At 35.9% G+C, this 27,820-nt stretch overlaps 1 protein-coding gene across 3 annotated transcripts in view; it reads right to left on the bottom strand.

Moving 5' to 3' along the window:
- Positions 1-27,820, bottom strand: part of ntrk2a (neurotrophic tyrosine kinase, receptor, type 2a) — a 107,527-nt gene that overhangs the window by 33,954 nt on the left and 45,753 nt on the right. For all 3 annotated transcript variants that reach the window (XM_030143451.1, XM_030143450.1, XM_030143452.1), the window contains one exon: positions 4,009-4,197. In XM_030143451.1, the coding sequence (XP_029999311.1) occupies positions 4,009-4,197 (189 nt within the window). The remainder of the gene's footprint in view (positions 1-4,008; positions 4,198-27,820) is intronic.

Genomic DNA, 27,820 nt, shown 5'->3' with positions numbered 1-27,820 from the left:
ATGGTGAATGTTTGGGTCTTTATGGGTTAACAGGAAGTATTTTGATTATTCACATAAAAAGTACTGATGAGGCCATTTATCAAGAGGAAAAACTTCAAACCTTTTCTGTAGTACTAGGTAGCTTGGGAACAATTTGTGGCAGCCTTTTGGTTTTGTAAGCCAGCTTTTGCACATTGTTTTATACTCAAAACAGAAGACGCACTGGCCTAAGCTGCACCCTGCTAGTATACCTGACAGCACCTTCCCTTGTGCTGTGGGCAGAAAATAACAGATAAAAAAAAACAAACACTCAATAGAAGGTCAGGCTCTCCTACATCTGTTTTACCTTAGAATTAATTCAGGGTATGATAACATATCAGATGAGTAGATGCTTTTGGTCGGCAGTGGATGTTTGGGTCTTTATGGGTTAATGTATATGAGTCTACAAAAACCAAAAAGACTTAGAATTGCTCCTACTCTAAAATGATGATCAGTTATTGATATTTTTTTTTACTGTTTTTTAACCAAAATGTGACTTGTATGCTCAAAAACACCAGTGAGCAGTCAAGTATTTAAGATTTAGGGAGATTTATGGGCATCTAATTGCAGAAATGTAATATATTATTCATAATTATGTTGTCATTAGTCCATAAACAGGCAAAAATTTGAATTATGTTTTCATTAAATTAGAATGAGTTGTTAGTTGGAGCGAACAGGTCACCTTTCACAGTCATGTTTCTACAAATGCTCTGAATGGACTTCCTCTTCTGTTTTTTAGCTTACTGGCCGACACGCCGTAAGCCATTGTCGTCATGCATGCATCATCCCCTTTGTAAGAGATAGGAAGTGGATCGATGCAGTAACTCAGTAAATATAAATGATATCAAGTTGACATTTCTACAGTCCAGCCCTGATGGGAAGATGACCAAAACATAATGGCCACATGCTGATCAGGATCTTCTTCTGGATCTGGGAACTTTCGCAAAATTTAACATGGGCTGTTATGGGGAAAAAATTTCAATCGTCTTTTTCTCCCAAACTACAGTTCTGACTGACTTTGAACTTGGTATACAGCTTCTTTATGATGATGTCAGCACAAGGTATTGAAATTATTTCGATCTGGATCTCATTCTGGATTTGGCGCGAATTTGAAAACTGTTCCCATTATAACACATAGGAAGTGGATTGATCCAATAAATCAGTAAGTATCAGTGATATAGAGTTGGAACTTGAATTTTTTACAGATCTGATTGGAATATGACCAAAACATGGGCAATTTCTGTTATATAATAAATACACATAACTGGGTGATAATAAATGGCATCTGGATACATTTCCCAAAGCTTTTCATTTGGCCAGTAAGCTACAGGGCCATTGGTCCTATTTTTGTTTTTGTAGCAAGTGGCATCCATAGTTAAGGTATATTACTGTCGCTCATAATGTCTGAATGTGGACCAGATTTCATATAAACTTAAGTGAAAGGATGACGAATATAACAGAAAACCTATTGCTGGATAGTGTGTGTGTGTGTGTGTGTGTGTGTGTGTGGGTGGGGGGATTCAACTGACTATTTGGTGCCGCTGAATATTAAACAGTGAACCTTTGATAAATAAAACATGGGAATCCAAATAAATCAAACATGTCTTTGTGCTCATAAAGAGGCAGCTGGTCTATAGGTCCCACTTAAAATAACTGGGAGAAGAAGAGGTGTTTAAAAAACTGTATCTGGGCAAAAAAAAGGAAAAAAAAAAGTTCAAATTGTCATGATATAACATTCATTCTGTGTCCTGTAGTTCATCTCATCATTTACTGAAGTTGTTTTTAACTGCACTTCGCTCATTTCTGTGTGAATATGTTCACTTCCTGCTCTCAGGGCACTGCTAAAGTACAGATACAGTAGATATATGTAGATGAACATTATTGATCCTCGGGGGGGAAATTCAGTTTCTTAATCAGCTCTATAAAATTAAAGAAGAACGAATGAATCTTTATACTTAGGTGTCAAAGACAGTATGTGTATGTGATTCTTAACATTTTGGAGGCTATGGTATCATCGGATGATTAAAGAAAAACCTCAGGGTGAATTTTTTTTTGGCACTTTTGTTCATCTTGAGTGAGATATAGACACTTCCAGGACCTGAATGAACATGAAGAAGATGATTAACCTGCTCCAAACATCACAGCAAGGTTATAATAGTTTTGGATTTTTCATTATAGTTTAGTTTTATTTAGTTTTAACTTTTTTTTCTCTAATTCAGTTAGTTTTAATTAGTTTTTAGAGCAGGTTTGCTAGTTTTTATTAGTTTTCGTTATTTTCTAAATGCTTAGTTTTAGTTTAGTTTTAGTTTTTTCATATCTTTTATCTTCTTTGCTGTCGTATTCAAATAAATTCCATACAGGTCTCTGCTCCTTTCTCCCAACTTTAGTCTCCATGTTTCCAGGTAGAGTGGGGACGAGAAGACAACTGTAAATGACAAGTGACGAGAAATGACGGACCGTGAAATATCATATGGTGCCAGCAGCTAAAATTGCTCGAGGGAAATAAATCACTTTTGTATCAATCCGACATTGACAAAGATGAAAACGAAGGGAATTTTATCCTGAATTTTTAAACATTTTAGTTAGTTTTGTAAGCACACAATACAGTTTCAGTTAGTTATTGTTTTTTTTCTTTTAATTATAGTTTTTATTTATTTCAGTTAACGAAAATGTTTTTACAATTCTAGTTTTCGTCATTTCGTTAGTTTTCATTAACGATAATAACCTTGCATCACAGGTAGCAAAGTTCAGTCCTACTACACCTCTGTTTAGTCCTCCATCTCTGGAATTTAATGGACTATTCAGCTACATAGGTAATACAAGACCACATGATAATGTTAAAATCAAAGCCTCATAATAATCATTTTCAGCTAAATGAAACATAAAATCTTGACTCAAATTGACACAAATTCTAAACTGCTGTGTTCATATTGTCTTGTGCATCTTCCAGTCTCGTTCAGCAACAGCCTCCACTGTTATTATTTCTACACTCATCAGTCTCATTCTGCGTCATTCGCTCTGTGGTGTCGGGAAACATTTGCACTCAACGTTTATACAAATCCATGTGTGTTTTACTGTAACTGTTTATTAATGCACTTACAACATTGCCAAACCCTTACGATATTATTGTTGTAATAATAAAGTGTACACCTTAGCAGTAAAATGCACAACTGATACTTTACAACACAGCTATCAGTTCCCGTAATTATACACATGTCCATCATGCCTGCAGAGTAATTGTTCTTTTATTGCTGCCAGGAAGAGGTCGGTACCATCTTTGAAGCACAAACACTCACAAGCTGCTTTTTCCTCATTCAGTATTACAGGCTACAAGCTGGTTAAATCTACTACTTAAAAAGAGTTCAGTTCCTGCCACGTTGCCAAACTGTTTCCATCAAAGCCTATTGTTCAGGTCTGAAAAGGCAGAGCGCCAAATAATCGGTCAGATACTATGCGTATTTATGCTCTGTCTGGGAGTCAAAGAAGCACACGCAGTAATAGTTGTAATGGCTGCTATATATTAAAAACGCACACACACAGGCGCATACACATACACAGCAGCGTGTTATTGACTTCCATTGATCCTCAGTGCTTTCATTCTTGTCTTTGGACTGTAAATCGCAGTCTATCTTTTACTTATATCTGAAGAGGTCAGCCTCTTACTCCCCATTATTATACCTCTTCAACCTCAACAAATGCGCGCACACACACAGATGCAGTTCCATAATTTATTGCAGGACAAGGCCACAGCCTGGAGAAGCTTTTATTACTTGCCAATAATCATAATGTCATGTTGATGGACCAGGTCAATATCCTTGTGTGTCTTTCCTCTCTCTGTCTGCTTCTGTTCTCCTTAGGTTTCTCTTTTTTTTTGTTATTCATCTCTTTCTCCGCTGACCTCTTTTTGCCCTTCTGTCTTTTGCTTTGTTGAATTTGTGATGTATGAACTGTACGATCAATCGCAGAAAAAGAGATTTCACCCCCACTCACATGTGTCAGTTTTCAGTAGGCTGTTTGTGCTCCTGAAGTATTGCGGGTTCTCGATCACAGGGATTTTGGTCATGCCGATGATGACGGCGTCGGGGCCCATCTCTGATGAAGAGGGCGTGTTGCTACCGTTGGAGACGTGATGAAGAGGGGAGGCCGAGTCGTCGTCGTTGCTGATCACTGAAGATGGTCCTAAGAAGCAAAGAGAGGAGGTGGAGGAGGGTTAGTGTTGGTGGCGTTTTCTTTTCTTGTGCTTGTCTTTTGAAATCTTTACAGTGGGCAAGAAAAATCGAACCATTAGAGCTCAAGCCCATCACAATTATGCCATGAAGACGCTGGAAAACTAATTAACATGTTTATAAATTAGCAGCACAGATTAGAGAGATTAAGGAGTACAAAGGAGAGGTTAGAGTGTTATTATTGATCACAACAGTCATTATGGATGCAGACAGAAAGAGAGAAAGAGAGAGAGAGATGTTATTATAGCTACTGGTAGATGCAGGCATCTTTATTACATAAAGGATTGTCCAGTAGATAAGTGTGTTTCACTGTGAAATTCTGATATGAGTATAGAATGGGACTGAATGCAAGCACCTTAAACTGTATTTTAAATAAACCACTTGTTAGAAGCAACAAAGAACAAGTATTTTTTTGTTACTGGCCTCAAGATTCACTTTATAGTCCCATAATACAGGGAACATTTTGGGAAAATAAAATTAATTTTAGCCATGGGATTCTACCTGTGCTTCATGCAGACAAACCAAATAAAAAGACATTCAACATACACAGAGGAGGACATCTCAAAAAAACATGGAGAATTTAGTAAATTAAAATTAAATAGTAAATAATAAATAAATCTACAAAGGTGTATTTACTTGCTATGACTGAAAAACCCACATATAGAATACCATTTTTTAACAATTTTATTTGTTTTTTTACTTAACCTTTAATCCTCTGAGTTCAAGATCTAATTTACAAGGCCAAGAGATCAGCAACACACAATGATAAATACAGCTTAAAAAAAAAGATATGAACAATAAATTCAAATAAATAATGCATTAGGGGCTGTCATTTCACAGCACAGCGAGTATATACATACCCACATGTGTGCGTACACATTTACTTGATTATTTATTGATTTTTCTGACAACCTTTTCCTCTTCCACTCTTCGCTTTAACACAAATATCTGGCTTCCTACATCATCATTGTTGCTTTAGTTTTAATACATTTGAGAGTAATTTTCCTCCCACATCAGCTCTGATGTCAACCTTAATGGATGGGACAATAACATATAATATATAAAAGAAAATCCCTCAGTGCATATCACACAAAACAAACATAGCAAGATGAAAACAACAGAAAAGATGTAATGAGAAAGGGAGACTGGACAATGGAAAGGAGTCTCAGTGTAAAGTCAGGGGCTGATACCGGAAACTGATTTACACAGTGGAAGTTAAAATGATTTAATAGCCTTCACATTATTTTTATTTGTACTTTTCAATATTATACTTTGAGTACATTTCAAATTGCACTTTTTCCACTTTTTTTGTGTAACTTGAATCTTTATTGAGTTTTATGGAAGACAATTATAACAAGAATCAAAAAACAAAAAAGAACAAACAAAAAAGAGAACAAATGAGTACAAAAGAACACAATGTGCCCGGGTAGCAAAAGTCAGTCTATTGATTTTGTGTAAATATAGTCTATTTATTCCACTGTTTATATCCAGTTGTGGTTCTTGCAGTCTCAGTCTGTGTGTTGATTTTTCCATTAGAAATATTTCTTCAGTTGTGGATATCCACTGGTAGTTTGATGGAATGGTTGCCTTTCCCCTAGTTCCATGTTATTGTTGTTTTTTTTTTTGTTTTTTTTTAACTGTTTAGAGTATTTTAACCAAATATTCATCCTTTTTAAGAATGATAGTGTCCCGGAAGTTACAAAGATATTTGAATTGAATAACCCAATACATGGCACAGTTTGTCCCCAATCATCTTCCAAAACACAGTAATATATGGACATTTCCAAAATATTTGTGAATGGCCTACATCGACTTCACCACATTCACTTTTTCACTTTTACTTGAGTAAGAAATACCAGAATCTTTTTTTTTTTTTTCAGTATACTTCCACCAAAGTAAACCATATACTATATACTGTCACACCTCATGCATCTTATATATGCTAAACAGGCATGTAGAGGGAGTTAGATTCCCTCCAGCAGTGTCAAGACCCTCCAGCTGCACAGATCTGTGTTGATTCAGAAAGTGTATTTATATAATGTTCTGAACGCAGGGAAAATGTGCATAACGCTACAACAAGTATGTGAAAAATCAGTTAATTAAATCACACAACAGAACTAAAATTAACACAAAATAAATGTGATGTGATGTTACTGTGAGATAACATTAGTTGTTGTCTGTTTTCTTTTTTTTCTTCTTCTATTAATATAAAGCTGTTTGCTAAAGTTAACAATTACCACAGGGTTTTGTTACTGTGACAACATTTTATCCCAACTTTCTTCACGCCAGTGTTGCATTTTACACTATATTTATTTATTTGCTTGTTTATTCTAGTCACTCCTCAAAACTCACCTTTTCGGAACGGATTTTAATTTGTGGCTGACAATGAACCCACAAAGACCCAAACAACCGCTGGTGACCAAAACCATCTACCGGTATAAAATGTTTAATAACTTCTTATCCATTAAACCTATCAATACATGTAAATAATTGGTATAAAATGTAGTTTGTCATCTTTTCATGGTTATCAGATATGACCCATTTGGATGTTCAACTCCGTCATCTTCTACAACATTGATTCACGAGTAAAACTCATAGAATTTGATCAAAGACAGAGAATGGAGACACTTGGTTTATGTTCAGTTAATGATACATTTTGTTGAAAAAGTCACATTTTCTTCATTTTTCTCTGTATCTAATATTTTGACAAATAATTTTAATCTGAGCTTTTATGAACGTCTACATGATCAGTGAATTAAATATGAGAAAATGCCAGATTTTTATTGAAGAAATGCAAAATACGGAACATACTATTGCAATAAATGGTGATAAATTGCTTAAGAAAGGTTAAATAGAGAGAAAAATTCATTTGGGAACTGCAAGTAAAATAAAGTAACACTGTGTCTTTATGGGTTAAGATTGTTTTGTGATTCTGTTTTATTTTTCATCTGTTTTTATTTTCTCTACATTGAGGAATGCATCCATTAAGATACAGCCAATATGTGAAAAATCAGTTAATTAAATCACACAATAGAACTAAAATTAGCACTAAATAAATGCGATGTAATGTTACTGTGAGATAACATTAGTTCTAATCTTTTTTTTTTTTAATTTTTTTGATTCTAGTAATATACAGCTGTTTGCTAAAGTTAACAATTACTGCAGGGTTTTGTTACAGCTATGTTTTTTGTTTTGCCTGGCATAGATATTGGGATGTGGTTTGTGCTGTTCTGGCTATTGTCCTGTTTGTTCTTGTATTGTGCTGTGCTAAGCAGTCTTGTAGATACCTGTGGGTCTTATCCATCTGCACCTCAGTAAAAACCTATCGCCCCTGTTCAATTTGCTCCAAAGCCAACAGTGAAGTTGACCACATGAGACGTATTTCACAAACATGAATATGCAACAGCCCTGAAAGTGCAAGGTCATCTGACAAAGATATGCCAGACTATGTTGTTGGTGTTTGTTGAAAATGCGGATTAGGTCCAGTAGTGCTGATTTTCCTTTAATGGTGACAGCTCCTACAGAGTCGAACAGGGTCATGTTGTTTGGAGAAGTGAAGATGAGTGGCTAAGCCCATAAAGCCTCATTAAAGGACAAAGCCAATAGAGGAGCAGTCTGTACCTTGCCAACAGTGGTTGTTTTCATGTTTGACTGCTGGGTTATTTTTCCGGTCAGACTCTGCAGCATTTAATGATGTAGCCAAAGACAGAGGGAGATGAAAGTGTATTTCTTCAAAGCTGGAGGGTAACCAGGGGGATTAATGTATGCCTTCAAAAAGACAAATGCTAGTAATCTAGGAAAGTGGTAGAAGTAAAACCAAACAAAAAGGAAATTTAGATCCGGCAGTTTCTTAGTCACCCTGATCATCTATGGGAAAAAGACACTTCAGGGAGTAAAATTATGTGTGTAGAACTGTAGATTTAGAAAGTTCTCAGGATTAAAATCTATGTTTCAGGAGAAGAGGGGTGGGATGTTTGAGTCCGGACACTGACACATTGAGACCAACCCCTTTTTTTGCTTTGGATCAGAGTTCAGGTCTCTTTAGTTTTTACTTAAGACGGTGAAAACAGTCCATGAGGCTGAAGTTTGTCAGGTACTGTCATAACACTGAATGAAGAAGCAGCTGCACGTTACACACCTATACGGGCACTCATGGTGACTTTTCATTTTGAGCTTGGACACTAAGGTCACTGTTCCCTCACTAAAAGCATCTAGAACAGAGTTTCTCAAACTTTTTACAGTGGAGTACCCCCTAAAATATACTTTTCAACTCTCACTTCAGCATTTTTGATTGAAAAAATTAGGCAAAATGTGTTCCTGTGCCAAAGGTGTCTGTTTATATTTTCAAAACTTTAGAAACCAACAACATACAATATATTAGACTTTAATATATTAAAAATAACAAATCTTTATATGTAAATTTTGTGTGGAAAATATAAACTGAAAAGTGCCCTCTTTTACGGATAGTAAAAATACATTAATTTGTCATTAATGAATAAATGAACCTTCCATCAACAAAAAATAGTGTCTGAATTACTCCTCTAAACTCATCTTGAATAATATAAAATACAAATGTTCTTCAGATGACTGACAATAAAATTAGGAGCATCAATTTTATTATATGAATATATTTATTGTGTTTTATATTTCAGCATTAATTCTCATTTATTTTGTATTCAGTACATGATGACTTATTAAATGTATTTTTCCCAAACAATTTCAAGTATCCCCTGGGCTTCTTCCAAGCAATGTTGGGGAAGCTACTTTGCAGACGTAGCTTGTAAAACCACAAGTAGTTCAGCATGGCAGTAGTTCAAACAAACTACATGTCTACCCCTGGAGAAATATAGTTTGTAAACCTATGGCTAAAAAAAGAAGTTTTAGCAACTGCTTTTTTTTCTTACACAGCTCACAAGTGAGTGCTGCATTTTATACTATACTTCTTTATTTGCTTGTTTATTCAAGTCACTCCTCAAAACTCACCTTTTCAGAATGACTTTTAATTGGTGGCTGACAATGAGTACTCATATTAAGATATTTTTGAGATTCTGTTTAATTTTTCACCAGTTTTTATTTTCTCTACATTGATGAATGCATCTAATAAGGTGTTTATTCCAAGGTTATAATAGTTTTGGTTTTTCATTATAGTTTAGTTTTATTTAGTTTTGACTTTTTTTTTCTCTAATTCAGTTACTTTTAATTCATTTTTAGAGCAGGTTTGCTAGTTTTTGTTAGTTTTTGTTATTTTCTAAATGCTTAGTTTTAGTTTAGTTTTAGTATTAGTTTTATTTTTTTCATATCTTTTCTCTTCTTCTCCATTGTATTCAAATAAATCCATGACAGGACTCTGCTGCTTTCTCCCAAATTTAATCTCCATGTTTCCAGGTAGAGTGTGTACCAGAAGACGACTGTAAACCATTAAATATCATATTGTGCCAGCAGCTAAAATTGCTGGAGGGAAATAAATTGCTTTCATATCGATCCGACATTGACAAAACGAAAACGAAAGGAATTTTATCCATAATTTTTATATGTTTTAGTTAGTTTTGTACACATAATACAGTTTCAGTTAGTTATTGTTTTTTTCTTTTAATTATAGTTTTTATTTATTTCAGTTAACGAAAATGCTTTTACAATTCTAGTTTTCGTCATTTTGTTAGTTTTCGTTAACGATAATAACCTTGGTTTATTATTCTTTCTACTAGTATTAACCCATGTGAGGTGTCTGACTACTTTCCAAAATAAAAAGAAAATGTGTGACGATGACGATGATGATAATGATAATTATCTCTCATTCATTACCATTCTATAATTCATTCATGTAATGTGAAAATCCTATACTCCTATCCTAACAATCCTAAAGATCTGACTGTAATCAGCATCAGTAAGTGTCCACTTCAAATCTTATGCATGCTTGTCTCTAACTCTGTCATACTCTTATTGTCTGATTTCAGGGTGTAAATGAGAGGATGGGAGTGTTAGCTTCTCTTAAGGAACGTAATTGGACACTCATCTAGTCTTGGTCCTCTCTCATCAAGACTTCAATGTGTGTCAGTTGATGAAAAATAACACCAGAGACAAGTTCTAACAGGAGTCCCATTATAGACGGGGGGGCATTATTCAGAGTTAGACTCACACCGTGTGCACAGTGTTTCTAAAGACCTCTCAGAGACATGTGCATAGGCCGGCAAACATTGTATTATGAGTTGAGATTGATTTCCTATGAGCGCAAAATACAGTAGATGTATTCCCTCTCGTGGTCAACTGTGGTGAATTATAACACTGGTTGACATTGTTCATTTCCTCTGTCCCTGGCCTCATATCAGGCTCTAGTGCTGCTGACAGAGCTTGATCGAGAGGGAGAAACTGAGAGAAGTTGTTTATGTGTGAGAATGTGAGTGTGTGTGTGTCTGAACTCGCCAGTATGTGTGTGATGGTGACTCATGTGAGGAATGAAAAGGCCTTGAGAGAGAAAAAGAATGAGAGCAAGAGCACAATGGTTTGTTTTTATGTGTGGGGATGTGCACGCTAAATGTGCTGTAAATTTGCTTTGTGTACATGTGTGGGTTGAGCTATGATTTCTCTGGGTAACATGTCACAGCGGCGAATGAATTTGTGTCACTTTTAATAAATAGATCCTAAAGAGCGATGAAGTGGCAATAAAGATCAATTCTGTCCCGAAATCCCTCGCTTGTGCTCAAAATATGTACGATGGAGGATAATTAATCAAATATTCTCATACTATTGGCTTGAGTTTTAGTGGCTCACTGTGCATCAAAACTTAAAAATTTTCCATTTTTCATTTGTCATGTAATTGTTCTCCGATGAAAACATCATCACATTGTTGTGCGCTTTGTCACAAAACATTTACGAAAAGCTATTTAAATTTGTTTTCAGGCCTACAATGCAGGAGATCACAGAGGAACCATGGAGGAAATTTAAAGAGTTTGTTAATCTCATGAAAGGAGATAATTATTTTCCCAACACATTGAGAACATGTAAAAAAAAAAAAAAAAAAAATAGAACAAAGTACAGAAAGTTCATAGCAGAAGTTTAACCTCAGATTTGTGTCATGCAAATCTAAAAACCTTAACTCACTTCTCTGCAATCACTGACACCACCTCTTATCCTTGGTTTCATTCAGAAGTTGATGGACACAACAGAGCAAGAAGGTGAATACTTTCACCTGAAAGCAGCTCTAACAGACCACTGCTAACCTCAACAGAAGCACTACATTTTATTTATCATCAACCAGGTCCTGTGGATTTATTGTTTGTTTTTTTCTTCTTCTTCTTTTTTTTTTTTAACCAAGTCTAAACTGTACCTTCATCATTAAAGAAGACTTTTATATACTCACATCTCACAGCCTAAAACTAAAGGGCTCGAAGAAGTTGTGGCTGTGATTCATTTTAATTAATTTATTTATTTAGTTAGTGATGATTCATGTCTAAATATGGTCAAAATAATACTGTGTCTTACAATCTTCACGTGCTGCATCAGCTGATAGTTTACATTGTAACTCTAATATCTTAGCTCTGTTTTCAGACAGAAAACAACCACAATAAAACAAAAAATAACCTCTGTTTTCTGTATGGTTTGTGTTGTCAGTAGTTGCACTAAGGATCTGTTTGGAACCATCCAAATAAGGTCAGAACTGTGATAGTTTAGTCTGTGGATCAACAAATGGCTACTCAGCAAAGATAATAACATCAAATAATAACTTTATACCTTCATAAGCCTCAGAATCAAACTCACCCATGAACAAGAAATGCTGCCATTTCCTCACTGTATATTTATTGTCACACCGGTGCTGTGGATTTATTATTAATATTATTTTTTTTAAATGACGCCTAAACTCTACATTCATCGTTAAGGAAATCTTTTATATCGTCATATCTCTCTCTGTTTGGAGAATTGTGGGGTTTCCACATTTTATCTCTTTGACAATGTTGCAGCTTTAACTTTTATATATTTTTTTATATTAAATCTCATGTGAAAACAGAATATATATTAACATTTTAACAAGAGGTTGACCGATATGGATTTTTCTAAGGCTGATTTTTTAATATTTGGTCAACCGATGGCTGATATCTACAGGCAATATTTGAGGCTGATATCTAAGGCTGATTTTTTTTTTTTTTAGCACATTGACTGTAAAGTACAATTGAAACACTAAGATAATTAAGATTTTAATGCAGCAATATAAATGAAATTATTAATATACATACACATAGTACTCTTTTAACATTTATTGAACTTCAAGTGCTGTCCACACAGGTGCCTGATAAAATATCTTTTAACATTTTTACTCCTGATCAAATATCAGCTTTAAAAAAAAAAAAATAAATAAAAAATAAGGCTGATGGGCGCTACTGAAAAAAAAATCAACATCCTGGCCCAATATATCGGCCTGCCAATATATCGGTCTACCTCTAATTTCAACACATAACACTGTTAAAGTACAATGTGATGGAGTAGGGCATGGCTGTTTTTATTTTGGCCGCCAATTACTTTTGGCTTCACATCTTGTACAATTACTTGGTATTTTTATTTCAACATAACAAAAACATGACGCACACAAGAGCACAGGTTATTGTCTGTCAATGCATGTGTGTTTGTGTTAGGAGGGGCAGAAGATCATTAACATGGAAAGGTCTGAAGGGTCAGATCGTTATAAATACCGTTAAGCCGATGGGGCAACAGGAGGCAGCCTGCATGTATGTACGTATCCAAGTGTGTGAGTGTGAGTGGGGGTGGCAGAGAGCCCACTGGGAGTGACTTTGTAATAAGGGGATGAAAAGATGGAGAGACGGTCGACAGAGGGAGGAGGAGGAGGAGGAGGAGAAGGAGGAGGAGAGTGATGGACAGGAGAGGTGAGGGTGTAAGTGGGGTCAGGTCGTGACCCAGCGCTGTTAATAGACATGAAACTGATGTTTAAACTGGTGGAGGCTGTAGCTCCTCATAGTCTGGTGGGAAGAAACCTCACTTTACAGTCAATAAAATACAATGTCATACTTTCATATATCAGGTCATGATTGAAAGGTACGTGCAAGAATGTCAATGAGTTCTTAAGGCATCAGTGCCCAGAAATAAAATATGACCTAAAAGAGAAATTCAGACTTAAGAGGCAAAAAATTGAAATTTACTGCAACTTGTTTTGGTTATGATGATATTGCACTCACCGAAGACAGTGGAATAGTCCGATAAACAGTCAAAAGATCAGATTATGAAGATTACCCACACCTTAAATATGAACTTAATAATTTATATTGTATGAGAAAGAAACAATAGCAGCATGAGACTGAACTTTACATCATGTTCTGCATCACCCAGGTGGAGTTTATTCAATCATAATGACCTGCTCATTGTATAGTAGCCCACTTACTATTCCCTAAAGCACTAATAATTTGAGAATTTTGACAGATTTACAGGGAAGTTGTCGATAATACTGATATTCCAAACTCTCAACAGCAGGAGAAAGTTGTGTACCAGGACACACTAAGAACCAAAACCAATAACAAATTAACATTATCTATCAACAGACTGTATCACTCACTGAATAAAGTATAAAGCTCATTGTTTACATACATTTGTATTATGGTATCAAGTTTTCTCAAGTCAAAATAACACTGTCATATGATCTTCAGGTGCTGCATCAGCTGATAATTTACATTATACCTTTGTTAACTTTGCTCTGTTTTTAGAGGGAAAACAACCACAGTAAAACCACAAATGGTCTCTGTTGTGTACAGTTTGTGATGTCAGTAGCTGCACTAAAGATCTGTTTGGAATCGTCAAACGAGATCAGAACTGTCACAGTTTAGTCTGAATGGTGGATTAACAAATGGTGCACTTGGTGAACATAATAAATAACTTTATACCTTCATAAGCTTCATAATCAAATTCACCCATGTAGAATAAATACTGTGATTTCAGTATTAAACTCCGTTCTTTTCATTTAGAGCTGTGGTGAAAATAACAACAGTGCTTGTAGCTTTTATCACTTTGTCACTTTTTTTTACTCTAAAAGTCGTTTCTTGGTGGTTCTCATCCCATCAAAGGCCCTGCAACATTAGTTTTCCTCACCATGGGGCAGTGACTCATTACTCCCTCTAGTGGTCACATAAATCTGACAGACGCTGAATGGATCAATACATTAGCATGTTTGACATAACATCAGAGCTTTTTTCTCTGGATACTCTAATGATGACAATTCTGGAACATATTTTGATATCTGAAAGTAGAAACACTACATACAGCCCCTTTAACACTTGTTATTCACCTTATTTGTAATGGCCTTAAATGTAATTGAGTTCTTCGTCTGAACACTGAAATCTTCTTTTAAGTAGCATGAAAAATGTTTTGGCTCAATTACAGTAGCACCATGTCACAGATCAATCAACTTTGTGTATCGCTGCAAATGGCTTTGTGTCAGATTGAACAGATGCTTCTGTCAAGGTAGGCTGGACAGTTCTGCAAACAATCAGATAGAGGATAGCTTGTAAGTAATGATGTTGTTAAATGAATGACCTCCATAAAGCCTGTTTCAGAGGAGGTTTTGTGAAATGATTGAAATTATGGTGCTTGGTTAGACTAAACAGATGTGTTTCATCAACATACAGTAGTAACACAACCCCCATCAGGAAAATTCATCTCCTCTCAGTGTCAAGGGGCTACAGAAAAAACAAACAACAAAGTGCTGCAGTGTAAAAAAAATTACAAAAAAAAAAAAAAAAAAAAACTGGTGAAATTTTTGGACATCCATTTTGTTCCTACAGCGGTTCTAACTTCTGGAAGAGAAATGCAGCTTTTCAGTTTTGCCAGATGATATAAAAGCTTGCAGCGGACTAACTGTAGCAGGATTTTGGCACTGGGAATCAAATATCTGTACCTCAGCCAAAAAACAATCCTGAAGCGTTCTGTAGAAGTTCAGAGACAACACAACACACCAAATGTGCCTGTAAGTCATATACAAGGCTCACAATGTTACAGGTATGAATGTGTGTATGTGTATGTGGACAGTCCACTTTTCAGGTGTGTAAGTTGGCGCTGCTGTGGGAGCATGAGGCTTTGGGATCTGACACGGAGTTTTATGGCAGGGCCTACTCCAGAACTGAGTTAAAACGACGCCTGTGAGTGACTGTATTGATCCCTCTTAGGCTCTCTGGGTACAACTCAGACAAACTGAAGCCATTTACTGCTGCACGTTGCCCAGGGCAATGGATGTAGAGAGGCTATTATGGGATTTAAGGGCATCAGGGCCTGTCAGTCAGTCTCTTAAAACACCTTGGTTGTCTTATGCCCAGAGAGGGACAGCAGCTAACAGTTGTTAGCAGATAATAGCAGATTTTACGATTTCAGATTGCTTTATTGGCAGTAGTCATAGAGGTTAAAGTGCATGAGGGCTTCGATACACATCAGTGGTTATGATGGACAGAGCAGATACTGCATATCAGCAGCCAAAAAAATAAATAAATTATGGATTAAACAGGTAAAGTGTTCAAGAGAGTAAGTGCTTGTTTTGTCTTGCAGCCATTTGTTGTTGTTGGCTGAATATTATGTTGGAAAGCAGGAGCAGCTCTGTTTCTGTTTGCTTTTTGGGCACAAAATATACAACACATAAATCCTATCATGATGTGCCTGTTGATTAAGAAGCATCCATAATTCAGATGTTAAACCTATGTAAATTCAAGCATGAGGATGGTCTTCAGTGCTTCTGGCTTCACTGCTGACCTTAAAGGCCTCTGTGACCCCTTAAGCCCTTCACAGTGCACACACACAGATGACTGGTAACGTGAACCCCTCGGTCTCTAAACTGTGCTGTCACCCCGCTGAACACAGGAAATAATCTATCGATCTGGAGGAAGAGGGATAGAGGGATGCAGGAGTGAGCGACAGACTGTAGAGGAGACAAGACAAAAAGAGGAGGAAGTTTATAACGGATGAGAGAGTTACTAAGTGCCAGAGAAGTGACAGATAAAAAAAAAGAATGAAAAATGCACATAAAAATTTGATTTAATACAGGATTTAAACAAAATACAGAATTTATCCCGCTGACAAATGTTAAAGGATTGACTAACCATGACATTTCCCTATTAGTATCACTATATGTCTTGGCTATGATGTAGGATCATTAGCTTTAAAGTAAATGTGTTGGATCCTTGCCATTTGTCTCAGAGACGGAACGCTAAATGTGGCGCAGGGTAATGTTAATTGCTAAAACAGTAAATTAAGAAGACAACAGTAAAAGTAAAGTGAGAGAAGAAGGCACGGGGAAATGAAGAAAGAGGAGTGAGGAAGAGAAAAGGATGGACGAACAGAAGCATGGATCCAGTCGATGGGTAGAATTTCCTCTACACTGCAGTTAGGTGAATGTCCAAATGAATCTGCCTGTACAAGCCAAATCCTCCTCCTCCTCTTCGGCCTAATGCAGAGGCCTATCACATTCCCTTTCCTCTGTACCAACACCCCCACGGGTAAAAATAGACATTTCCTTTATGCTGTCTTCCTCTCTTTCTCCCTGCATCTGTCTGTCGTTGTATATCTCCTTTCCCATCTCTATGCATGTGTCTGCCACCCCACTTTCTGTCGTCATCCTTTGGTATGTTTTTCCACATCCCCATCGCTCTCTCTCTCTTTCTCTCTCTCTCTCTTTTTTTGAAGCCCCCTCAGTCTGATCTTTTCTATTTTTAATATTCAACCCACATTCACCTTCTCATATGACACACTGCAGACCAACTCCTCCTACTTAAAGCCCTCTGAGTGGTCAAAAGAGAGGGGAGAGAAGCAAGGAAGGAAGTGACAGAGGGTGAAAAAAAAAATAGAAGCTAGAAAAAGAACTGTCACTCTCACTGTATAATATTATGATCAACATAATATGAAGCCCCAGCAGGAAAATAGATTCAAGGATCTGCTTAATTTGGAGCATAAAGCCTCTGTCCGCATGAATCATTCAGCTCTTCTTTGTCCTGTATTACTAAACTAACTCCAACTAAAATATTTAAGTCTTTTTCAAACTCATTTAATACTTTAAAAAACTTTTAAAGGATTCTATATAATATAACAGAATAACATACCATGAAAAAAGTGGATTTTAACCTTTTAAGACCAAAGTAGCCTTTGGTGACCAAAAGCATTTTCTGATTTAAAAAGCTTAATGACAATTAAACCATTAATCCTATCAATACATTGAAACAATTCAGGTAAAATGCAGTTTCTCAGCTTTTCATTGTCATCAGATATGATCCATTGGGACGTTCAGAGGTTCTGTTTTGAACAGTAGTGAGTAATGTAGTTTGCTAAATGATGGCAGTTGCAGATGCTTATATGTTCAGTTAATGATATATTTTGTTGGAAAAATCACTTTTGCTACACTTTTCTCTGTTATATTTAGGAATATTTACATGTTCAGTAAATTAAATATAGAAAAATACTGATAAACACATAGGATAAAGTAATAAATGGTGAGATGCAGAGGAAAAAAATGGTTTGGAAGTCACCACAAAAATGGTGGGAATAGCTGTGGCCTTGAAGGTTGGACAATTTGCCTGTGAGGGGTTGGTGGTTCAGTTCCCTGTACCAGCAGATACATTTTTGGCTGATGTGCCCTTGAGCAAGGCAGCGTACTCTCCATTTGCTCCTCAGGTGCCTGATGTGGCAGCTCACTGTTCCTCATGGGCACTATGTGGTGTGTTCCTGTATGTTCAGCTAGTGATGGGTTAAAAGCAGAGGGTTAACTTGAGTGTGTGTTTCATTTCCACATGTAAACTATATAGCGACAAATGCATTTTTTAAACATTAATATTAACCCATAAAGAACCAAACCTCTACCAGCAACCAAAACCATCAACTGATCTAAAATGTTTAATAGCTTCTGATCCACTAATCCTATCAATACATGTAAATGCAGTTTGTCATCTTTTCATGGTCATCAGATATGACCCATTTGGACATTCAGAGGCTCCGTAGTGAACGTGGAAACACTGTCATCTTCAACAACATTGATTCACCAGTAAAACCAATGGAGTTGGATCAATGACAGTGGATAGAGACAGCTTTTATCTTCAGTTTTGATGAAAAAGTCACTTTTTCTTGAGTTGTTTTCTGTCTCTAATATAATAACTCTCAGCTTTACTCTGAGCTTTAATGAACACCTACATGATCAGTAAATTAACCCATAAAGACCCAGTGATACTTATCTTGCAGTCAAAAAATAATTTTTTCTCTATATTTAACTTTTCTTAAGTGATTTTTCACCATTTGCTAAAATATTATCCTCTGTATTTTGTGTTTTTACAGTAACAATTCAGCATTTTCCTCAGATTAAAGTTAAGGATTATTATATCAAAAACAGAGAAAACTCAAGAAAAAATTACTATTTCAGCAAAATATATCACTAACTTAACATAAAACAAGTGTATCCATCCACTGTCATTGACCCAACTCCATGGGTTTTACTGGTGAATCAATGTTATAGAAGATGACAGTGTAACTACAGTAACTACAGAGCCTCTGAACGTTCAAATGGGTCATATCTGATAACCATGAAAAGAAGACAAACTGCATTTTACACCAATTATTTACATGTATGATAGGATTAGTGGATCAACAGGTATTAAACAGTATAGATCAGTAGATGGTTTTGGTCGTCAGCTGCTGTTTGGGTTTTTATGGGTTAAATGTAGGAAAATACCTCATTTACACTGAAAAACCATAAAAGACAGAGGATAATGATATATTAAATGTTGATAAATCACATAAATCACTTAAGTAAGGTTAAATACAGAGAAAAAATATTTTGGAAGTGTCAAAAAAGTAGCATTGGGTCTTTATGGGTTAAATAGTTATAGGTTCTAAGGATTACAGATTAATCATTATGACCGGCATTCAGAAAGTGTCAAAAAGAGGCAGTATTTCAGCTCATATGTACAGATGGACAGAATCAAAGAAACAGGGAAGGAGAACTGTGGGGACGTGCAGTAAAGATGGATTTCAGTGTGGCATTGATTTCAAAGCAGAGTGACCTCGGATACGTTTACAGCGTCGGACTAAACCTTTTGATAAATAAACGAATATTCACTACAAAACATACAACGACACACAGACGCACACCTTAAAGCTGTTGCACTTTCAGATGAAAAAGACACATTACACATGAGGAACAGCAATAAATGATTTCTTTTATTGAAAAGGAAAAAAAAAACCTGTCTGTCTTCTGAAGAGGGAGATATCTTTTTCAAATGAACTTGTGAAGCAATTATACACGACAGCCTCTTCAATGTAGCTTTAATGTAGCCACCGTACACACTTTACAGAGCTTAAGAACCAAAAAATACCAGTAACTTTAAATGTAGCTGCATTTTTTTGTTGATTATTTCCTTTTTGCTGTGCATGGCATGACTTAATAACAGTTTGAGAATGACTTTTGAAGCGGTGGAGAGGCAAAAAAAAGTCATCATCGTACACTAACATAAACCATTTAAGCACAGAACGAGTGACTCTGCTGCAACTGGAAGAAACACAGTAATCGTATATGATGGGGACATGAAAAATGAGGTATGTACGTCTGTCACAACCACATGAAGGTAAAATAAAAATCAGTTATAAAACAATAATACTGTGCATCAGAATGTACAAAGGGAAAAAAAGGACACAAGACAAAACAAAACAAAACAAAACAGCAAAGCACATTCAGTTCCATTTCAATATTCTGTACTGCTATACTCCAGAGTGTTAGCATGTGTTCCATCTCTAGGTTAAGCATCTGTAAAACATTTCCAGGAAAATCTAAATTATGAAATGTACAATTATATCACAAAATATGTACACAAAAGTCAGATCAATCCAACCATTTGAGTCATTGTTGTAAGTTTAGGACCATAAGTCATAGCTTGTGAATTTGAGTTTGACTCCATTGTAAAGTTCAATGTTTAGAACAATTTTTACCACTGTATAAAAAAAACATTTGTTCAGTTTTGTTTCATGTTTACTCCTGTGGAATTCATTCACCGTGAAAAAGTTACATTCATGTTGCTGATGAAGCTAAAAATTTGGATAATTTCCAATACAGACGTAAAATATCTTGTTGAAGTTTTGCCTTAATTCTAGATAACACACATTATATTTTTATCTTTCTTATAAACAGACACACACTGATCGGTGCACATTCATGTCTTTGCAACGTCACACACTGCAACGGCACATACAACTTTGTCGTAAAGTAGAAGTAACAGAGTAGAAATAATTGCTTGGTGCTTTTAACCCTTTAAATGCTACTTTGAATACATGATCCACGTGTTATTTATGAAAAAAAACACAAAAAAATGAGACCTTTTTTGTATCATGAATAAAGGGGATGTGCACAGTGCTGGTGCTTAGAGTCTGGGATATGTCAAAAACCAGCAACAACACTGATATCATTGCATTGATATTATTTATGTGAGATAAAGATGTGGTTTCAATGTAAGTCAATGAAGCATTTTTTTTACATGGAGTTTCTGCATTGAACAGAAACTACTAATGAAATAAAATCAGTGTTATTACTAATTTTTGGCATGTCCTAAATTCTGATATAATACAAGTGGTACCACACATTCAAACTGGCATTTAAATGGTTAATTTTATTCACCTTATGTAGTTATATATTTTGCATATATTTTCTAGGTTCAACCAGATGACTTTTTAATATAATATGGTTTCTGATACCTAAAATTACTCCCCTCTGTTTATCTAAAGCACAAATTCATTTAGTCTTTTTCATTTTATTATCATTTCTTTTCATTTTATATTTAAGAGAACAACACTTAATTAACTTCTATCACTTGTTTTCTGCTGTTAAATTCTGATACTAAAGTTGACCAGTTTCACTCTGCAAATACTTTAATAAATCTGGTGTTAAACTGACTAAAAGAGCAACCACCATATTTCTGAGAATTAGTTTAAAGATGCATTAGAATCATTTGAAAAATCACTCAAATAGAAGCTAATGAACCTTCAAGCTAAAGCAGTGCTTTTTAACGACTAGCAAAACCAATGACTAAGTCCCATGACCACCGCTCGAAATGTGAATTTTACACTAACAGTAAAAGTGCACATCCCTTATTTTTTCTCGGATTAATGGATGCAGAGGGTACTCAAGTGTGCACTCTTAAGATAATATGATTTCAAAACATTATCTATCCGGCAACCATAAGATGTTTTTGTGTTTTACATTTTTTTCTCAAGGTATTAGATTAAATTTACTGACCAGTTTTGCTGTCTGGGGTTTTGGATAAACAAGGTTTCACTCTATTAAAACTGTGTTTCACCTCGAAAATCTTCTCCCATACAAAGTGTCTGTTTTAACCCTGTAACCTTTCTAATCAGATATTCCCCATACATCTGCCCTGACCTCAATCTCAGCCAATAATGTGCGTGTGTTACTATGTGTGTGAGATAGAGAAAGAAAACCAAGTCGTCCCACATAATGTCTTGACGTGTGTACATACTGAGGACTGTACGTACAAAAATGAGACCTATACATGGACATGCCGTGCATATGTGATGCACTTATGCACTTGACATGTGCATGTAGTTACTAATTCATATGCGCATTTGTGAATATAAGCATCTATCTTGCTCCCATAATGTAACTGAGATGTAAAGTATCATAAAGGGAGCATGTTTGTGGGTGTTTTTAAAAAGTGCAAATTAATAAGTATCCCACAAAGCTTAAGCAGTAATAATATTATATTTACAGTTTAAATATTTGGAGTTTTTAATCTTTACTGCAACATCCTGCACAAGTACTTCTAAAATGTGCATGCATGTTGGAGCACATCCAATGATTAATTTAACAGACACTTCAGTGAGTGTGTGTGACGCACATGTTCAGACAAGGGCTGTAACATCTTAAACATCTTTCAGTGTAAAAATATTTTCCCAAAAAACGCTACCAGCACCGTTTGATTTATAGAGCCACAAATTTTCACTATAACAGAGCTGTTGGCAGGGAAAGGGGAGGAAAAGAAATCTGTTTCATGGCGGATGTGCTGGATGTTTTGACAGGTGTGGTGGATACCTGCAAAACTAATTTGATGGCAGTTTGAGAGTACGGTGCCTCCCCACCGTCAGATAGTCCACTCTACCATCCCTGGTGTTAACAGTGTATGATAAAGACTTTCAGAAAACTGCCCAACTCATCACGTAGTTATCTTTTTAACATTTGTTGCATGCAAGAGGAAGGCAATTGGAAGTGAAGTCATTTTCTCTCAAATGCATTCCCATATCTCTGATCAGTTTTATTACTTGTTCCAGCTCTGACTCGTAGCAGCTCAGACTTTCACTAACAGGAATCCACTGCCAAATTCAAACAAAATCACTTTTTCCTTCAAAGCCACAAAGCCACAAAGTAGTCCTGGTTACTCACTTTAATGAGCCTCAAAACTTCTTCAAACTGTTGTGTTTTGTTCTTTCACTTGAGTAGAATCAGTGGATGCGTGAGTGTTTGGATCTGGTTTGATTACACAGAATAATACAGCTGGGAGACCTTCTGAATTTTAACTGGATCCCGAACGCAACGTTGTTTACAAAGTGGTGTTCATAGTGGCTGTGTATATGGATGTGTGTGTAACAAGAGGTGTTCTTGTTGCATGAAGATATAATGGGGTGAGCAGGTCTACACAGACAGACGGGGGTTGAGTGGTAGCATACAAAGTCAGCTGCCGATGAGCCCAAAAGTGCAGAAATAGCCCAGGGATGGGTGTGTACGGAGGTGGGAGGCCTGTGTGTATTCGCAGAAGATCTAGGTTAATGGCTGTCTCTGTCCTTGTGATGTGAATAATTCATCCAATGGGAGGCTTTTATGTGTCTCTAAAGGCTCTTTCTGATTGGCTGAGCTCTACCTGGTTCTCTGAGATCCACCTGATGACTCTCAAAGTGTCCGTAGGTGGTCGTCCAGAGAGTGTATTCACTCCATTCCCCTGCTAAGGTGGGTGCATGACCACTTGGCCTGTCTTTCAGCAAGATTAAGAAAAAACTGCAGCACTGATTTTCAAGAAACTTGGTAGAAAGGTAGGACATGAGACAAGGACAAACCCCAGAAATGTTACTGTTCTCTTTCATTGTCTTTAAAGGAGCTGTATGTAAGAATTATGTTCATAGTAATCATAAAATGGCCCTGAATGTCACCAGACATTAAGGAATCATGTTCATTTCAAATACTGATATGACTGACAGTAGAAGTCCAGCCAGAATATTCACATTTGAAAAGCTAAGTGTCAGCCCACAAGTAATGTTTATGTTGTCATTTTGTGTTTTGGTCTGATGCTCCGCCCATCACCTATCTGCCATTCATGAACTCAGTAGTGTTTCGGTATCCAGGTTACCGGTTCCCACTGAGCTGCAGCTGGAACATTTCTGATCATAAATGTCTGATGTCACTAAACCTAAAAGGCTTATTATTATTCTCAAATATATCATGACAAAGTGAAAAACAGACCAAGGATATGTATAGGAGATACTTCTGAAAGATGGAAACACTGCAAAAATCTAAATCTTACCAAGTGTATTTTGGAATTTCTAGTCCAAATATCTCATCACACTTAAAATAAGACAATCACCTAAAGAGTAACTTGTAAGTGAGATATAAGAACTTATTTTTAGACAATAGATCTTGAAAATCTTATTTCAAGAAATCTTGCCAAGATAATTTTCACTTGTTTCATTGGCAGATTTTTTTGCTTGAATTACACAAAAAAACAAAAAAATTGAATTAAGCAAAAAAAAATCTGCCAGTGGAACAAGTGAAAATTATTTTGGCAAGATTTTTTGAAATAAGATTTTCAAGTTCTATTGTCTCAAAATAAGTTCTTATATCTCACTTACAGGTTCCTCTTTAAGTGATTATGTCTTATTTTAAGTGTGATGAGATATTTGGACTAGAAATGACAAAAAAACACTTGGTAAGATTTAGATTTTTTCAGTGGACGACTAAAAGTAGAGAAGAATTTAAAGATCAATGCCAGGTCCAGCTCTCCCACGGTCTCACCACCTGGTGAGAGCCACCGGGTGAAGAGATGTGGCCTGGGCCCAGGTCGGTATTTATACCGGTGTAGGACTCGTCGCTTGCCATGGTAGCTCCTTGTAGTAGACACTCATGCTGGATCTGGCAACCCCGAATCTGGGGGGAGGGGGAGGAGATACCATGGTCTACAGTATTTTGACTATGATTGCAGTATCAGTTTTGGCCACAAACCTATATACGACTCCTTTAACCCTGGACAATCCCAGGCTAATATAGAACTTGTAATAGAAACAGTCAGTTAAAGGCTCTGAATGGATGTTTAGTGTTTGTGTACTTAGATGAAGTTTGTGTTTGAGTCTGTTTTTTACTGGGATCGGGTCATTTGTTGACTTTATCATTACCTACATGCATGATAAGAGCCAAAATGCACAGATTCCCTTTGTGTGTGCAGCATGCAGCACTATATAGTTAGCTTAGAAAAGCTAACACCAAAAAATAGCAGCTCCCAGCACAACACAGACTCCAACACAAACTTCACAAACATATGTGGTATTGTGATAACGTCTTAAGTGTGTGTATCTCATTAAGTGTGTGTATCTCATTTGTGACCTTGCACCGAGTAGCGAAATTTGGTGTGGGAGCGGAAAGGAGAAGATGTTCCTACCGAGCCATGTTCAAACAGGGTCATTAATAACATAACATCATATTTGGCAAAAGTCTATCACGTCCGCATCAGATGGTCGGTTCCTTTTATGGTGACAATGATGTCAGTCACCCCTGTATAAAACCCCTGTTGATTAAGAATGGGAGACATTCCCTGAGACCATCCCGAAGTCATGGTTTCTTCATTATTTTAGCCACAACACATAAATCTTATTCAACCTTTAAACCTATTCCACCAACTGAAAAAAATAAGCTAACAAGGCCATAATTTGTGCTTCTTTATATTTTTTTTCATAAATTAGCGGATGTATAATTGATCCCATGTTTTATATTTACTTTAAAAAGTTTATTTTTCCCCAATTTTATTCTTTATCCCATTCACACACTCACACATGCACACAACCGATCTTATATGTGTTAAATTTAGTCTCTTGTGTGTCCGTTTCCATTAGCGTGAGACCACCTCCACTGGGATGTTCTGAAACAACACACAGCCTGAAGAGAAACACAAACAACATCAAAACCATTAAAGAAAACACAACTGTAAAGAAAACAACACAATGGAAGAAAATAATAATAATAATAATAATAATAATAATAATAATAATAATAATAATAATAATAATAATAATAATAGAGGTCTTACTGGTTGGTTATGTCAGTACATATTTAGTTATTTAGTATTTGTGTGATCTTAAGCAGTAAGATGGAAAAAGAACACAAGGCTTATTTAATAATGTCATGCTCAGTAATTAAATTCAGCATATAGTAACTATAGACTGAATAAAACCATGTGTTCTTTTTCCACCTATTTTACAGCTACACTACTGCACGGTGAGTGGTGAATTGTCAAAAATGTTGTGTTAGAACAGAGATGTTTAGTAAATTAGCCATGACAGAGAAGTTGTAATCAGGATTTGTGAGTGGAATATAAAATATACAACACTCAAAAGTAAGTATACACATATACACATAAATAAAACAATATACTGTAATGAAGACTTTAATGTCTGGCAGTGAGAACGGTCCAAATAATGCTGTGTTGGTGGTGGTGGGCATGTTGAAAGGTGGGTACATGTGCTCGAAGACTATATGATATAAGTTAAGTCAGTGTGTGGGCTAATTGTTCTGTAGATTTCTTTTTCTGTCAAAAAACAAATGCATAAATCAAACCCAGAATGCAAAAGAAAGGAAACAAATAAAACAAAGAAATAAATAAAAGCTGGAACCTGAGAGTGGTATCAGCTGGAGGAATAGAAACACCACACAAAGACAATCTCTGCTAATACAATGAATAATACGCATGTTTTCTGGCAGATTTACTGTATATTGACTGAAAGCAATTAAAATGTGTTGTTAATGGTGCATAAACCTCACTATATCCATATTTAATGATAAATATATTAATTTATCCATTATGCTGCAAAGGTCACAGTCACTCTGAAACTTTATACAGACTCGCAGCAGAGCAGCTTTACAGCAAAGTGCTTAACAATTTCCTCACAGTGGGGATGAAATGACCTTTACCGCAGCATGAACAATAAACCTCTCACAACTGAACTTGACTTTGTGCCCTTCAACCTTCCTACTGTGACCGAATCAATGGACACACTCATACCTCACGCCATTCTGCTTTAACAGCACAACAAGTGACTTTCTTCAATGATCTCCAACATCTGTGGATCTCAACACAGATGTAAATCCCAACGAAATCAGGAGCAGGTTCTTTTGTTAAATCTACACCTTGGTAACAAACACCTGGCAAGTCAGCGGTGGAATGAGGGTGGGTGGGTGTTGTGTCAGCCAAATGTAACAGCCTTATCTGTGGTGGAGGATTACGAGCATTTTACCAGCCTGCCAGTTAAAAGTACAACGTGAGCCGTCTAAAAGACATAAAACCTCTCTGCTGGATATGGCATTATGGTAACATGAGAAATGTCACCAAATAACCTGGTTAAAGATGTGTGTGAGAAAAGAATCAGAGGGAGATGTGCTTAGCCAGACATCAAACAGATGAGACAGAGATGAAGTAAAGAGAATAAAAGTAGTCGTTTTTTTGTTTTTTTTTCCATTTAACCTATAAAGACCCAGTGCTACTTCTGTGGTGGTTCCCAAATTAATTTTTCTCTCTATTTAATCTTTTTTAAATGATTTATCACTATTTATTATAGTATTATCCCCTGTTTATTTGGTTTTTTTGTGCATTTTTCACTGTAAATCATGTTTTTTCCTATATTTAATTTCTTATATTTAACTAGATGTTCATGAAAACTCAGAGTAAATTCAAAGGTTATTACATCATAACAGAAAAAAAGTGACTTTTTCAGCGAATATATCATTAACTGAACATAAAACAAGAGTCTCCATCCACTATCATTTGTCAAACTCCATGAGTTTTACTGGTGAATCAATGTTGTAGAAGATGACAGTGTTTCCGCAGTAACTACGGAGCCTCTGAACGCATTTTACACCAATTATTTCCATGTATTAATAGGATTGGTGGATCAACAACTATTAAACAATTTACATTAGTTGATGCTTTCAGTTGCAAGTGGCTGCTTGGTTCTTTATGGGTTAAATGTATTTAACTCATTTTAGTTCCAATTGTGACACTCTTCTAGATTCAAGTCCAAAGTCTACTTCAAATAAGATCAGAAATTAATATTTGGAGGGTTATTATTTGACACTTAAGAATTATTAACAACCCCCACACACACACACACACACCAAATTCTTTGACCCTTAAAACCCTAAACACCTTCTGGTGACCAAAAGTATCTTTGGATGTTTAATAATGTTTAATAACATTTGATCCATTAATCCTAATACATTTGAATAATCCATGCAAATTCTCAGCATTTCACTGTCTTTTTTGGACGTTCAGAGGCTCCGTAGTGAACATGGAAACACT

The sequence above is a fragment of the Sphaeramia orbicularis genome, chromosome 9 (assembly GCF_902148855.1).
Source record: "Sphaeramia orbicularis chromosome 9, fSphaOr1.1, whole genome shotgun sequence".
Classification (NCBI taxonomy): domain Eukaryota; kingdom Metazoa; phylum Chordata; class Actinopteri; order Kurtiformes; family Apogonidae; genus Sphaeramia; species Sphaeramia orbicularis.
The sequence above is the reverse complement of the archived record's forward strand: the minus strand, read 5'-3'. Positions and strand labels throughout refer to the sequence as shown.